This window comes from Terrapene carolina, unplaced genomic scaffold, assembly GCF_002925995.2.
Source record: "Terrapene carolina triunguis isolate 2854851 unplaced genomic scaffold, T_m_triunguis-2.0 Scaffold740, whole genome shotgun sequence".
NCBI lineage: Eukaryota > Metazoa > Chordata > Testudines > Emydidae > Terrapene > Terrapene triunguis.
Window position 1 is genome coordinate 331,913 of NW_020665091.1, and position 16,741 is coordinate 348,653.

The following is a 16,741-nucleotide window of genomic DNA, read 5'->3' on the forward strand; positions in this document are numbered from 1 at the left end:
TTCACCCATCTTATTATTTAGACTCCTAAAATTGGTATATAAGCACTTTAAAAACTTTTCACTTTTTAGCTGTCATGATATAATTGAATGGGACTCTTTTTCATTTGACTGTTTCTCATCAGATCCTACCCGTACTTTATCATCTTCCATCCTCTCCTCCTTACTAGGACATAGAGAGTGTCCATTAATAGATCCTCCTCTAAGGGATGTCTCTGTCTGAACCACATGCTCCTCTGCACCTGTCGGCTTTCCCCCAGCCCTTAGTTTAAAAACTACTTTACAACCTTTTTAATGTTAAATGCCAGCAATCTGGTTCCATTTTGGTTTAGGTGGAGCCCATCCTTCCTGTATAGGCTCCCCCTTTCCCCAAAATTTCCCCAGTTCCTAATAAATCTAAACCCCTGCTCCCTAGACTATCGCTCATCCGTGCATTGAGACCCTGCAGTTCTGCCTGTCTAACTGGCCCTGCTTGTAGAACTGAAAGCATTTCAGAGAATGCTACCATGCAGGTCCTGGACTTCAATCTCTTACCTAGCAGCCTAAATTTGGCCTCCAGGAACTCTCTCCTATCCTTCTCTATGTCATTGGTACCTACATGTACCACGACCATCGGCTGCTCCCCAGCAGTACACATAAGTCTATCTAGAGGTCTCAAGAGATCCACAACCTTCGCACCAGGCAGGCAAGTTATCATGTGGTTCTCCCAATCGTCACAAACCCAGCTATGTTTCTAATGATCAAATCCCCCATAACTATTACCTATCTCTTCCCAATAACCGGAGTTCCCTCCCTTGAAGAGGTATCTTCAGTGTGAGAGGATACCACATCATCATCTGGAAGGAGGGTCCCAACTTTGGGATTGTTTCCCTCTGCTCCAGTTGGATGGTGTCCTTCCCTGAGACTTTCAATCTCCTCAATAGCACAGAGGCTGTCAGACCTGGAGTGGGACCATTCTGCTGTGTCCTGGAAAGTCTCATCTATGTACCTCTCTGTCTCCCTCAGCTCCTCCAGTTCAGCCTCTCTGGTCTCAAAAGCCCATACACGGTCTCTGAGGGCCAGGATCTCCTTGCACTGAACACACACATACACCACCTGCCCATAGGGCAGGTAATCATACATGCTGCATTGGGTTCAATAAACTGGATACCCCCACTCTGTTGCTGGACTTCTGCCTGCATTCTCTTTTTACTCCTGCAGCTCATTCCTTTTTTGAGGTTTTGTTTTTTACTTTAAGTTTAAAGAATGTTAAGTGTATCTAGCTCCCCCTCACATTCCCCCTCTAAACTCCCTTGCAAAACTCCCATTAGCCACTCCTGTTCGCTCCCTCAAACTAGATCAGAAACTCTGCCCTAAGCTTTTGATTTAAGTCATTTGGATAAAAGTTTCACTCTTTCAAAACTAAAAAATTATGTATATATGTGAATGTTTGTGGCTGTTTCTGGAAGGGTTTTCCTGCGTGCAGAGGTATTTTTGTGCATATTCTTTGGGTATTTGTGTGCATGTGGGGCGTTGCATATGGCTTGAAGTTCTAGGACGTTTATGGGTAGGGAGGTTTTGGTTGAAGACTATAGCCCCTGGGCTGTGGGGTGAGACATGTGTGCCCCACCACCCTGTGAGGGATGCATCGATAGTCATTATTAGGGATGGAGCATCCTGGAGAAAAGGGACTCCTGAGCAGAGGTTGGAGGGAACTGTCCACCATAGGAGAGAATCTTTGACTCTGAAAGGTATGGATAGAGGCTTGTTTAGAGCATGTACATTCGGTCTGTAAACTGTGGCCAACCAAGCGTGGAGGCACCTCATGTATAGTCATGCATTTTTTACCACAAAAGTGCATGAAGCCATATGACCTAAATAGTTGTAGACAGTCTCAAGCGATGACCTGAGGACTGTTGCAAAGTTTCATGGCAAATAGTTTTATGGTGTTGAAGCAGTCGCTCCTATGAACTCCAGGTGCTGGGTAGGAGATAATGTGGATTTGTTTTTGTTTATTTGAAGGCCAAGGGATAGGAAGCAAGCGACAGTGAGCTGCATGAATCGAAGCGCTTCGTCGAGCGTTGAGGCTTTGAGGAGACAATCATCGAGGTAAGGAAATATTATGACCCCTTGTTTCCTGAGGTAGGCAGTGACTATGGCTAGGAGCTTGGAAAAAACACGAGGGGCGGTGGATAGGCCGAAGGGTAGCACCCTGTATTGAAAATGTGTTGAGCAGAGGGTAAAACAAAGGAAGCGTCTGTGGGCCGAATGTATAGTCACATGAAAATAGGCATCCTGTAGGTTGAGGGCTGAAAACCAATCGCCCTGCTCCAGCGCTGGGGTTATGGTGGTGAGGTAACCATTTTGAACTTTTGCTTTTTGATACATTTGTTGAGACGCCTGAGGTCGAGGATCCGTTGCCATCCCCTGGTTTTCTTTTCTGTTAAGAAATAATGGAAATAAAACCCCTTCCCTCTGTGTTGTTCTGGCACGAGTTCCCCTGCTCCCAATAGAAGGAAATGTTGTACTTCTTGGAGGAGCAGTTGCTTGTGAGAGGGGTCCCCGAAGAGGGGCGGGGAGGGTGGGTGGGTAGAAGGCAAGGATAGGAAAGGGATGGAATAGCCAATCTGACCACCTCTATAAACCCACTTGTCGGTGGTAATGTTTTGCCATTGATGGGAGAATGGTCGTAGGTGGTGTCCAAAAATAGGGACATGCGGTGTAAGCGCTGAAGTGGGAACACTGTTTTCTAAACCCTGGACCAAGGCTTCAAATCTGCTTATTAGTCAGAGGGGGTTGAGACACTGCCGAGGAATTGGGACAGCAACACTGGTATCTTGGTCTCTGGCGTTGCTGTTGTTGCTCATGTGATCTATGCAATTGCTGGGTATATGTGGGGTAGCATGGACACTGGTAAGGTTAAGATCTATACTGTCGCCTTCTGGTCGTAGGGGGTTGAATTCCTAGAGATTAGAGAGTTGCCCTTGAGTCTTTCATTGAATAAAGTATGTCGTTTGTCGTTGAGGCAAAGAGTTTGTTGCCATCAAAGGGAAGATCTTCAATGGTATTCTGGACCTCTCGAGGAAAGGAAGAGGAGGAGAGCTATGAACCTTGGCTCATGACCACTGTTGTAGCAGTGCATCTTGCTGCAGCGTTGGCTGCATTGAGGGCTGCTTGAAGAGCGGTACATGAGATGATTTGTCCCTCGGAAACTAGAGCTGTGATTTGTTGTTTCTTTTCTTCCGGAATGTCATCAATAAAGTCCATGAATTTGTTGTAATTTTTGTCGTCATATTTTGCCAGAACATCAGTATAATTAGCAATGCGAAATTGTAACGTGGAAGATGCATATACTTTACATCTGAGCAGATCTAATCGCTTACTGTCCTTGTCAGATGGGGTGTGGGGGGGGAAAAACTGGTGTTTGGTCTTTTGGTTGACTGCGTCTACTACCAGCGAGTTTGGCGCTGGATGAGTGAAAAGGAATTCAGAGTCCTTGGAAGGGATGAAGTACTTGCGATCCGCTCCTTTACAGGTAGGTAGGCTTGTAATGGGAGTCTTCCAGATGGCCTTAGCAGGTTCCAAAAGGGCTGCATTGATCAGTAATGCAATCCTAGAAGAAGAAGAGGGCTGCAGGATGTCCGGTAACTCATGCTACTGTTCAGGAACCTCCTCCAAGTTAATTCTTAACTCACTGGCAACTCTTTTGAAAAGGTATTGAAATTTTGAGAAGCCATCCGAAGATGTCGGGGGAGGAGGAAATAAGGCTTCATCAGGCGTAACTGGGTCTACTGGGTTTGAGGCAGGTTGTAACTGATCCTGTAGTTGTGATGATGCTGCCTGGTGCCTTACATCAGTGGCAGGTTCATCAGCTGGCGGTGCCGGGCAGGTGTCGCGCCTGGTTGAGCTGGCATAGCGAGTGTGGTCTCGAGGATAAGATGCCCATGGAGACCAATATTGCCACTGTGGTGGGAAGAGCATAGGTGGTGCCATCCAGGGGTTTACACACCATGGGGCAGGACCCTGAGAGTAGGACGAGGTAATTTTTCTATGACCTCTATTGATTGGGGTCTGAGGGTGGGAGATTTCATATGGTAAAAATTCCCCCTGCAGTCCAGCTTCCTCATCACTGGAGGAAGGCTGTCCGGACCCTGACTGAGCATTTGGAGAGAAGTAGGCATTAAGTAGGAGTGACTGCAGGATAGGTGATACCAGCAGGTCCCTTGACTATAAATTGCAGTGTTGGAGCTCCTCTGTGAGGTGAGGGCTGTGCAAGAGAAACTTGCTGTGAAGAAAAGTTCCTCTGCACCGGTGTCCTAACATTGTTTCACTGCCGGCCAGCTCAGCGGGTGCCGGGAAAGCAATAGCAGCCTGCTGGGGGGTCAGGCATGTCGGCACTGCTTATGTTGCCGTGCCGAATGGTGCCATATGAGAGGCAGGCAACTGGAAGCCTGAAGCCTTGGCATCAGAGCGTTGCAGTACCGCCGCTGCCACAAGCTGGTTTTGTGCGATGCCGGAAGAGCCCGGAGCATCAAAAGTGCTCATCTGGAGAAGCGCTGGGAGGGAGGCTGTAGACCTGCCCAGGGAAGTCTTCTCACACGAAGTTCCCTTTGCGGGTGAGAGAAGGTGTTGTTTTTTTGAAGTTTGTTTGTCCTTCTTTGAGGTGTGTGTGTGGCGGGGGGGGTGGCCTGTGGCATGCAGCGGAGCCGGAGTCGGCACCCTGGTCTGAAGCTGACCCTAGGATTTTTGAAGGAGGAGCAGTTTTATTTTCAGCTCCCTGTCCTACCGTGCCCTAGATTTAAGCTTGCTGCAGTGGGCAAATTTTTGGGGGATGTGGGACTCCCCCAAACATTGTATGCATTTTGAATGGCCATCTGACAGAGGGATGGCATCATTGCAAGTAGAGAAGCGCTTAAAGCCTGGGGAGCCAGGCATGTCAGAAGCAGCTGCCGCTAACAGGAATGAAGAAAAAGAATTTTTTTTTTTTTTTTTTTTTATAAAAAAGAGAAAAAAAGATAGAAAAGTGGTAACTAAGTACTACTGGTACCAAACTAACTAATTAGAAAGGTAATTGTAACAAAGGGAGAGAAAGTCTCTAATGAGTCTGCTGAGCTCCATCTCAGGCCGGGACAGTAGAGAAGGAACTGAGGAGACCGGTTGCACACGTGTACTATTAAGGTACACTCAAGAGCGGGAGGGCAGGCTCTGCGCGTGCGTGACTGGTACAAGTACTGCTGTAAAAATCTCTGAACGAAGGCGCAGGGACACACCAACACCTGAAGTGGAGCACCCATAGGGACATCTCTCAAAGAAGTGGGTGTTCTAATATAATTGAACAGCATTAAGTGCTACAGGGCAGGACTGTGGTGAACCGGGAAAAATATGGGAAGGATGAAACAAGAGCTCCAGCTCTTCCCTGCACTGAGCTTGCAGTTTTCCTTTTTAGGGTGTCTCAAGATGAGACTTAATAACTAATCCCAAAAGTGAACAGGGAATTTCCATTGCAATCACCAGAGGGCGGCTGGCTTTTCAGTTCCAATTTAGGTTCCATCACATTCACACACAGGAAGTGACAGAAGGAGCAAGTGGGACAGAGAAAATATAAAATACCCTAACTTACCTGCACTGCAGCTGGAAGCAAGATGCCTTGGATCTCAGCTCTCCCATCTGACACCCTGCATCTTACTGTATCGCAAATGTGTGCTGGGAGGTGGGTAAACCAAAGAAGTGGGTCCCCACAGAACTTGATATGATTTTTAATTATTAAGCTGCCTGCAGAATACAGGGTACCAGTAACAGCAAGGAAACCAGAAAAGGAGACATGGACAACCACCCCCCACAATGCTCCCTGCTGCTTAATCACATACATATGCCATCTGCACATCTAAGACTTTAACCCTTTAAACTCTTCTCTATTTGCAGCATTCTATAGAAGGGAAATGGTAAGATCTGCAGCTAGCAAAAGGAAAGTGTGCATGTGGAAGCAGGTAGACGTATGGTTTAATATGTGTGTGTGGGGGGGGGGGTGGAGTAGGTGGAGCACTTGCCAGTTAAACAGGCAGGAAAGTGTAAAGTGGTACAGTTAGAGGGACGGGGTGGTTCAAGAAGTATTCAACATTCTGGAGGAGACTGGCCACTAGGAGTGGAGTCATGGCACTTGGAAGAGAGGAGTCAGGCAATTAGGACAGGCACTGGGTGGGAATGTGGCTGAGCTTGGCTGCAGGCAGACAGTGATCAGACAGCTCTTTTGGGAGCATTAGCAGCAGGATCAGCATATGCTGGGTGGAGGTGCTAAATAAAGTTCAACCACCAACCCACACAAGAATGAGAACTTTCCTCTCCCAGGCCATTACAGTCAGGAATCTTATACTGATTTCAAATAAAGAGGTTCTGTTAGCACCACAGGATCTATCTTGCTGCTGTGGAATGGAGGCTTGTTTCAGGGACCGTTGCAGTTGTAAGACCCTCTCCCGAGTGACAGCGAACTTGTAAATTTATGCTTTAATGCCTGACTGAAGCCAAAGCCTGATGGAATAGGTATCCTGGTTTCCCCCTCCCACAGCATGGCCCTTGAACCAGGAGCTCCTGTGGTAAAAAATGGTTACTAACGTTATGTAACCATTGTTGTTCAAGATGTATTTCACATGTCCATCCCACTCATGGTTTGCAGTGACCACAAATAGTTGGATTGATAAATGGACCTGTTTAGTCCCATCTACATAGAATGCCAAAGCTTTTCTAACATTAGGGTGTGTTAGTGTTGCACCTCTCTATTGACGTGTGGTTTTGGGTAAAATGTAGGTAAATATGATATGAAAATTAGATACCACATTAGAATGGAATCTCAGATGACAGCAGAAATATATTTTATCCTTATAAGGCAGTTTGGATGTCAGAACATGCAGCTCAGCAACCCTCCTGACCAAAGTGATGGATACTAAGAAAGCCAACTTTAGTGATAGATACAGCAAGGAACATGTGGCTAGAGGTTCAAAATGGAGGGCCCATGAACCTTGACTAAACTAAGATCAAGTCCCAGGGGGAGGGGAGGGGAGCGGAGACAGGTTCCCTTAGCTAAAGGTACAACTTTTCCAGGCCCTTCAAAAATCTGACTGTCAGATTGTTAGGAAAAAATACATAAACTGTTGTCCATGAGGATGGAAAGCAGATACTGCTGCCAAGTGGACCTTGAAAGCAATAATTGCCAACCATTGCTGTTGTAGGTGTAATAGTCCAGGATATGCAAGATTGAGGACTGCATTGATGAAACTCCAGATTAACGAGACCAGAGGGAAAAACGTTTCCACTTTGACATGTAAGTAGACCTGGTGAAGGGCTTTCTACTATTTAACAAGACACTGCAAACTTTTTTCTGAGCAAGACTCCTCCTCAGGATTTACCCATGGAGCTTCCAAGCTGTTAAATAAAGCACCTGCAGCTTCAGGTGGAGCAGCTGACTGTGATTTGGGGAGATTAAGTCTGGGTCCAATGGAAACAAAACTGGAACCTCCACTGACAGATGCAGTAGAGTGGAGAATTAGTGCTGCTGGGGCCATTAGTATAACCCGAGAGCATGGTCCCATTTGATCTTTACCAACACTTTGTGTAGGAGTGTGATCAGAGAAAAAGTGTAGCCGAGCTTGTTCGATCAGGGTAGAAGGAAAGCCTTAGAGAACTGGGACTGTGACCTTGTAGGAAGCAACAATGATGGCATTTCCTGTTGGCTTTGGTTGCAAATAGGTCTATGTGGATACATCTGTGCAGAGAGAGACCACTGTGAGAACAGGCTTTTCCCCTTGACTTGAGGTAATGATCCAGAATATGAACTTCCCCTAAACACTTTAAGCAGCTTGAGTGTGGATTGCACACAGGCATTGACCTAACACAAGCAATGCAGGGTTTGAAGTCTGGTGACTGAAGCATCCCTCTGCACAGAGAAATGGAAATCCTAAACCAGGGACCGAAAAAGAAATTAATCCTACCTACGCTCTAAGTACTAATCTACTATAAAACCAGAAAACTATTATAAATGTTCAACAAAATACACAAAGCATTTACTAAGGCATGCCAAGTAATTCCAATGACTGTCACAGGCAGTAAGAAGCAACTGAGGAGGCTCTGGGAAGGCTGGACCCTTTATACCAGCATACAGTGGCATGCAGCAGAGGGCACTCGAACTGCCCTGATGGGTACCACTGAGGGGAAAAATTTCTAGCAACTGCAGGTGGGACACATGCACACAGGGGTGGAATGTGCAATCACTCAAAGAAGGGGATACACAGTTTGGTTGTGACAGCAGGAGGGTAGTCCCAGGGATGGGATATTACAGCTGCTTTGTGACCACTGTACACTGGCTGTGTTGGCACAAAGTTGACACAACACAAGCATGTCCGAATTTTTCTGTAGTGTCCAGCATGCTTTTGGGCACTGTATACAAATCCAGTGTATTCATAACAGCAGCTATCATTTTGTTATCTAAGTGCTGAAAGATCAAAGTTAGTAGTTCAGGTTGTTTAAAAGTAAACATGGAAGAGACACTTCTACCTTTCATTTGTTTTGTTTTTTTGGAAGTTAAATCACTTTTATTTGTGAGGAACGTCACCCACACTGCACATTTTCATATAGATGTTACAAAGGAAAGCAGAAATTTCTCCTCCCCGTGTCCTGAAATTAAGCAGGACTGGCACAAAAACAAACAAAAAATCCCTCATCACACCTGGGAGGTTTTAGCACCAGCGTCCAGTAAAAAAGCTTTTGACTTAAAATTTCATTTCTTTGGTTGGGGTTTTCCCCCCCCACTTTCTCTTTTCTTAGTTTGGTACCAAAAGAAAAACTGGAGGGGAAAATATATATATATATATATAATAGCGAAATGGTGTAATTTTAAAAAACCCCGCAGTGGCCATGGAAGCTGGGGAGGTCGCTCTGACTCTCACTCTCTCTCTCTCTATGCATCTGTTGCAGGCGTTCCCTGGATCTCAGCTGCTGGTATATTTTTTATTTCTCTTAAGTTCCGATGTTTCAAATCTTCATTGTTTTTGTCACTTGTTTTCATTTTATTGCTTGGATCTTTCTTTGGTGTTATTTTTGTAATTACACTTTAGGACACCTGTAGAAAAGGTCAAATTAAACAAGTGATTTCTTTATTTAATTCTTCAAATACTCCCCCCTCCATTAACTCCTAGGCCCTGTCTGCAACTTTTAACCAAGTTTGTAGCTACAACAGCAAGGAATGTGGTATAAAACAATAAACATAAATAAATAAAAATAAAAAGTAAGATTGTTGGCTCTAAGCACAACTTTTATCCTTGTACAACACTGTTAGTAACTATGACCAGTCACAGTGTGCTTCCCTTCTCAGTGACCTCGTCTGGCACATGATTGTCTACTTGTAACCAGTTAAATCTCACTTATTTTGCAATGTAGACAGGACCCCCACTTCCCAACAACGCTTGTATAACCAGTTGGTTGCTCCACCTTCCTCCAAGATCTTTGAGTAGGTGGCCATCCTGCATTCCAAGCTGCTGGTGCTGCTCTATGTGCATGTCCGCCAGGCACTCTGCCCCCTGCTGAGGTGCTATGTGACAGTACCAGATATTTCCAAAATCCACCAACACAAACAGTGAGGCAGTGTAAAGAGTACAGACACAAACACCATTGACACGTCTCATGACCTAGTTACAAAGATACTGTTGAGTCTGTTATATGCATATCGTCTAAAAACTGTCTGATGGAAAACTGACTTTACTGGAACAGTGTGTATCTCAATACAATCATAAAACAGTTTGATATTTCTTGTATGGACAGGAAGAAAAGCATGGCCTCATGTTATCCAATTATGGTACACAGGCCTTTAAATATCAGGGGACCTAATCCATCTCTGATGCAATTCCTTTGATATCAATGGAGTTATGCCAGGCTTTCATTTGGCCCCAAGGCTGAGCCCTGAGAAAAATCTTCAGGATTGCTCCTGATAGATTCTATTCTGGGATGAAATCTCTCTTGCAGCCATGCTCCTCACCCCTATTCCTAATGTCTGGTCTTCCACCCACACCTGAGTCCTAGATGAAGTGTGGGTTGGATAGGAGCATGGGGGCAGATCCCAAAACAGAGGAAAATAATTTTTAGGAGGGAAAATAAATGGAAAATAAGGGTGAGTAGGTTGGACTTCAAGTGTCAAGAAAAGGAAATCTCCACCTGGAAATGCTTCTGGGATTGGGGCAGGGGACTCTGCACACACAGCAAAGGGAACTGTGGAAGATTTCAGAATCATTTCTGTGCTATGCAATAGAATTGTGGGGCCAGCATCCCAAGGCTCCATGGCTGCCATCAAATAAACCCAACTCCCTCTAGCTGAAGTGTCTGAGAGGATATTGTCAGGTGACTTTTGTGAGCCTGTCCTGGAGATAGACAGCCCTGTCACTGTGCAAAGGGGAAATTAAGATGGTAGTGGCTTGCCAATTATTAGGCCATAGAGCAGTGGTCTCCAACCTTTTTACACCCAAGATCACTTTTTGAATTTAAGAGCAACCCATCTACCTCATCCCTTCCCCGAGGCCCTGCCCCTTAGCCCCACTCCATTCACTCCATCCTCTCCTCCCTGCCCCCCTGGTCATTCACTCTCCCCTACCCTCACTCACTTTCACCAGGCTGGGGTAGAGGGTTAGGGTTTGGGAGGGGGTGCGGGCTCTGGGTTGGGGCCGAAGGGTTTGCAATGTGGGAAGAGGCTCTGGGCTGAGCCTGGGGCAGAGGGTTGGGGTGCAGGAGGGGGTGTGGGCTCTGGGAAGGAGTTTGGATGCAGGAGGGGGCTCTGGGCTGGGGCAGAGTGTTGGGGTGCAAGAGAAGGTTCAGGGTGCTAGCTCTGGGAGGGGGGTCAGGGCTGAAGCAGGGGGTTGGTGCAGGAGGGGGTCTGGGATGCTGGCTCCAGGAGGGGGCTCAGGGTTGGGGTGCTGCCTCCCGCCAGGCAGCACTTACCTCCGGCAGCTCCCGGTTGGTGGTGGAGCGTGGCTGCCGCTAAGGCAGGCTCCCTGCCTGCCCCGGCCCCACGCCGCTCCTGAAAGGGGCCAGCGTGCCCCTGCGGCCCCTGGGGAAGGGGCGGGCAGCACGTGGCTCCATGTGCTGCTCCTCTCTGCAAGCACCGCCCCTGCAGCTCCCATTGGCAACAGCTCCCCGTTCCCGGCCAATGGGGCCTGCGGGGGCGGTGCTTGCAGGCAGGAGCAGCGTGCAGAGGAAGACCACTGCCACCCCGCCCTCAGGGCCACGCTGGCTGCTTCCGGGAGCGGCGTGGGGCTGGGGCGGGCAGGGAGCCTGTCTTAGCAGCAGCCCCGCCGGAGAGCACGATCGACCAGGAGATCCTCTAGGATCAACCAGCCAATTGCGATCGACTGGTTGGTTACCACGCCATGGAGTGAAGGAGAAAATTTCACTCAAACTCTGGATTTTCCTATATTCCTTACCTGAGGGATGGTAAAGGTGCCTCGGGAGCCGGACATTATTCAGCACTGCTCTGCTCGGTCACTGGAGCAGGGTTCTCGGCAGGTGTTTCGGCCACCTTGGTCTGAAAGAACAAAGTTGCATGGCAAAGTGATGATTTCCAGCCCCTTCCTCTATTCAATATTAGTATCAGCAGGGGTGAAAGTAATTGAGGACACTTACCGTATGGGGCGGGGCGGCTCTGGCCCCCGGAAGCGGAGGGGCCTCGGGCAGAAGGGGTGGGGCTGGGGGGTCAGCATCCCCCAGCCACCACTTCCAGGCCACCTGTCCCACGCTGCTCGGGGCTCCGTGTTGATTTAAAGGTTCTGGGGCTCCGGACGCCGCTGCTGCAGTAGCGGCAGCAGTGTCCGGAGCCCCGGGCCCTTTTAAATCGCTGGCCCCAGGGCAATTGCTCCCTTCAGCTGGGGGCGGGAGGGGGGGGAAGGGGCAGGGGTTAAAGCGCTGCAGGGTCCTTTGCCGTGGCGGGGGCCTAGCAACGTTACAGCGCTGCCGTGGCAAAGGACCTTCCTGAAAGCGCTGGGCCGGGTGTGGGCCGGTGCGGGCCGGTGCGGGTTCTTACTGGTACAGAGTACCGGCCCGTACCAGCTCACTTTCACCCCTGAGTATCAGTAATTGAGGCTTGGAAATCCCAAGAAAAATGAATCCTCAAACATTGACCATAGTAGAGTTTTGCCTTTAGCACACTACTTCCAATTCAGCTCCAGCACGGAGGGAGATCAGCTGTCTCATGTGGTTTGGGGAATGAGACTCAGAGCCTTTCATCGCTAAGCCTCTTGCTGGACACTGCAACTAGACCCTGTTTGAAGAGAGATGGATGGCTCAGAGGGAGTGGGGAAAGGCAATGAAGTTCCATCACCTCAAGGACACTGGTTCCAGTTCAGGAATGGCCAACAGTTATTCCCATCTCATGGCTGTTTACCATCCTGTGTGAAATGAGTTGTTGGTTCTTGAGCAAGTTTCTAGTAGGACAGGTGATTATATCAAATACAACCACCCTCACATTTAGCACCAGTTTTGGCAGCCTCAACACCGAACTATGACATCCCCTGCCCACGTCTTTCAACACAGGATTAGGCACATGGGCAGCAGGTGAGGGAAGCTAATAGCTACAGAGCTGTCTTAGGTGTACATGTTGGTAGCACCAGTCCCAGAACTCAATATACCTCTCCCCATTGCCAGGGATGCTCTCACCTCACTGCCATCTTGGGATGGAGCATTGGGCGGGCGGGGTCGGCGCCGATAATTGTATGGGCGCCGGTATCCACGACGGGATGGCTGCTGGCTCATAGCATTAGCCTCGTGCTGGTTCTCCTTGTTTTCAGCCTCTCCGACCACTGGTGCAGGCCGTGGACGTGGGGGTCCCCTGAACAGGGGGAGATACAGAGAAAATAGGTATTTAAAAAAACCCAGTAATTGCTACCAGTAGAACCTCCCGAGGTGATAAGAGACATCTCAAGTGAGTTCCCTTTGAACTCTATCAGACTAAACTTTAACTGGATTCAGCTGTGAATCAGAGATGGTGCAGACCCATGAATTCATCCAATCCATCTCCCTGCAGCAACAAACGACAAGATACCCACCCCAAACCCTTGTAGGCTTCCTTTCCTGCCCTACAAGAACACTTTTGGAGAGTGTCAAGCCAATACAATTGAAAATGGTGACCAAAAAATGTACTGCCCACCACCCAGTTTCCATTAGTTATGTGGCTTAAGCCATCCTGACCATCACCATAGGAACTAGGGGCCAATACAGCTTTCCAAAAATAGAGGTTTAACAGCAAAGCCTCAATCACTCTGGATTTACAGCAGCGCAAAATCCTGCCCACTGATCTCACACAGAAAACAGTATGTAATTACTCTGGCTTCAAATGTAGTAGTGAGTGATGTCATCCCCATAGGAGGAGCGCACAGAGAGGATATGGGACTTATTATTAGTCAAGGTGTTCAAGGCTTGTGTTTTGGCACTAAAGGACAATGATTCTAGTCCCAGTTCTAACAGAGTAAGTGTGATTTATGCTGAGTCTGTGTGAAGAATGTGGAGTCATTACAGCTGAGCAAAAGATCTGACCTTACTCCAGATGAATGCAGTTCAGGGCCTCTTATCTCACACTCACCATTCATGCCCTCTTTGTGGGATGAATGAGACACATCCAGGACAAGCATCTGAATGGTCCTTTCAAATTGGAGGGGCTTAGTTCATTAGAAGTGGGACCAAGTCTTAAAAAGTTTGGTGGTTTCCAGGTTCAAGCCTTGGATGAAAATTAGGCAAGTCCTGATTTTACCTAAACCTGTTTGTTGCACCAGTCCTACTCATGAAACCAAAGAGGACTCAGAGATCTCCTCAACCGATGTGGTGGAAGCTCCACTGAGAATCATTTAACACTAGGACTGGAGAATTTCCTGCTGAGTGAAGGGAACAATCCTATATTGCCTGTGGAATATGGAAAACATGTAACCCAAAAAGAGTCCATGAACTTGCTGTTGGAAGGCACCAGTGCTCATGTGAAATCCACCTGACCTGTCACTGTGTTATTTTTATCCCAGTCATCTAACCAGTCATTTTGTTCTCTGAGAGGGGAGTGAGAAGTTCCCTAACCCCTCCCAAAAGCAGTCTGATGAGTTTCCCCCCCTCTTTTAAAAGCACCACATTTTCTGGAATGGCAAGAATAACTCTCCTTTACCCCTGCCCCCAGTCAGTTATCCTGAGCATTCAACAAACTTAGGGCTGGTCTATACAGGGAAGACACTGTGGAATAAGCTGAAGTTTGAATTTAAAGCACAATAGCTATTCCAGACTCTTATTCCACAGTAAGAGTGCCTTTGTGCAGTTTAGCTTAATCCACTTTCCCAAATGGATTTAATTTAAGACTTGGAAGTGGATTAAGCTAAACCACATGAAGGCACTCAGTGCTTGGCTACACTGCCGCTTTACATCGCTGCAACTGTCTCGCTCAGGGGTGTGAAAAAACACCCCCCTGAGCGCAGCAAGTAACAGCGCTGTAAAGCGCCAGTGTAAACAGTGCCCCAGCGCTGCCATTTTGAAGTTTCGAGTGTAGCCACGGCCTCAGTGAGGAATAAGTGTACACACAAGGAAACTGTTGTGGAATAGTTATTTCCCCATGCAGACAAGTCCTTAATCTTGAGGTTCTCCCTCACACCTAGCCAACTCCCAAGTCCCTGCAGAAAGTGTCCGAACAGCAGGATACTACAGAGTAATTGCAATGCCCTGATTAAAATCAGGACTCTAACTGTTCTTATAGATCTTGAAGGGTAAGACTCAAATAGTCTGTCTACACTGCAAAAAAACCCACAGCAGCAAATTTTAGAGCCCAAATCAACTGACTCAGGCTCGTGGAGCTCACACTACAGGGCTAAAAAAAGCAAATGTAGTTGTTCCAGCTCTGGTGGAGCACAGGTGGAGGGTCTCAGAACCCGGGCTCGAGCCTGAGATTTGCTGCTGTGTTGGGTTGTTGGTTGCGGTTTTTTTGGTGCAGTGTAGACATACAGGAGAACAGGTAACGTGTGACAAATTTTAGAATGTTGCCAATTGTTGAGACACCAGAGACTAGGAAAGAGGACAGAGAATCACATACCCTAGTTCCACACACACACACGCACGCAAGTCCCATCACCCCTCCTTCAGCTTCCCCTCTGTAAAATGGTGAGAATGCTTTTTACATACAAATCTTTGTAAAGTATTTTGAGTTCTGGGGACTCTGTACCAAAATGTTATTAGGTACTATATAGGCATTGTGACTGCTTTAATCCAGTGATAGTTTGGATAGGAGAGGGTGTATGGTACATACCTGCGATAGCGTGCGCGATAGGAGGGATTCCGATGGATTTGCTGATGAAGCTGTGCTCCTTCTGGGACCCCATCCTTGATTTCTCCATCACCACCCTAAAACCAAACAAAAGGATTATGGATATGTGGGCAGCTGATGGAGGATTTCTAAACTACAGATGGTTGGAGTGAAAGCCAGCTAGTTCTTCCTCTTCTGATCACAGGACATGATATGAGAACAAAAGGGAACATGGTAAAATTAAAACAACCAGTAAATTTAGAACAAATCAAAGGCAATGTTCGTTCATGCTGCAAATGGCTGATCTGTGGAACTCACTGCTGCAGGGCATCAGTCAACAAATATGGCTAGATTTTTTTTTTTTTTTTTTTTTTAAAAGACTGTATAACAACTTTGTCCATTAAAGGAATGGAAAACTCATACTTCAAGGTACAAAATAATCAGTTGCAGGGGACAAGAAGCTTTCAAAGCATTATACCAATTAGCCAAGTGCATTACAGGGGTTTTTCCTTTTTTGGAATTGAAGGAACATCTAATATTTGAGGCAGTATACTTGACTATATGGACCAACGAGCCGAACTGTCAGGAGCAAGATATCAGGGCAGATGGACCAATGGTCTGTATGGCAATTCCTATGTATCAAAGAAGGAACAACAACTTTGTCAGAGTAAGAGCCTTCTGACCATGAAGAAAACTCGAAGTACACAAGCCAGCAATGCCCCTCTCCTTCCTCAAAAGAAACAGATGGTAGAAAAGCCACCTGAGGATGCCTAGTCACTGCTCCAGAGAGAGGCAGAAACCTTACCAAAAATCCTTCGGACACATGCTTGGGGGTGCCCCAATCCAGTGCACCATGTGCTCTTGTATTATTCATCGCAAGAAGAGATGCACTATGGGAAGAAAGTTATTGATGGAAAGATGCTACTTCTAAACACTTTTGGGACCCTAGGTATCTCTTTGTGTTGAACCTCTCTTGGTTGAAAGCCACTCTCTAGCTCTGTTAAGTCACCTGAAGGGAATGTCCATTGTGACAAAGACTGTTGCAAGATACGCCAATATTATCCAATCCTACCCAGTCTAAACTATTCCAAACCCAATCCAAACTGTATCTCTTGCCACTCAACGAAGTAAAGCCAATACATACTATGGAGGGTTTGCAGGACTGGGCTTTCAACATAAAATAATTCTTCCAAGTCAGTCTAGGGCAATCTATATAAATCCAACTCATGCAGTCCACATTTCGATCTACTCCAACACAGATCAGCGCCTTCCCCCTGCTCCCCCCGCCTCCTGCGTGCGGCAATGAGCTGGTTTGTGGCGTTCAGGAGGCTGGGGGGGAGGGGGAAGAGAGCGAGGACGTGGCACGCAGCCTCCCCCCTCCCTCCTGAACACTGCAAACCAGCTGACTGCTGCGGGCAGGAGGCAGAGGAAGGAGGGGGTGGCTGCACGCTGCATCCTCACTCTTCCCCC

At 47.3% G+C, this 16,741-nt stretch overlaps 1 protein-coding gene across 2 annotated transcripts in view; it reads right to left on the reverse strand.

Annotated features, from left to right (window-relative positions):
- Positions 1 to 9,030: 9,030 nt before the first annotated feature.
- Positions 9,031 to 16,741, reverse strand: part of YBX3 (Y-box binding protein 3) — a 35,776-nt gene continuing 28,065 nt past the window's right edge. For both annotated transcript variants that reach the window (XM_026660194.2, XM_026660195.2), the window contains 4 exons: positions 15,275 to 15,369; positions 12,661 to 12,832; positions 11,433 to 11,533; positions 9,031 to 9,085 (listed from right to left, as the gene is read on the reverse strand). In XM_026660194.2, coding sequence (XP_026515979.1) covers positions 11,468 to 11,533; positions 12,661 to 12,832; positions 15,275 to 15,369 — 333 coding nt within the window. In that variant the 3' untranslated portion in view covers positions 9,031 to 9,085; positions 11,433 to 11,467. The remainder of the gene's footprint in view (positions 9,086 to 11,432; positions 11,534 to 12,660; positions 12,833 to 15,274; positions 15,370 to 16,741) is intronic.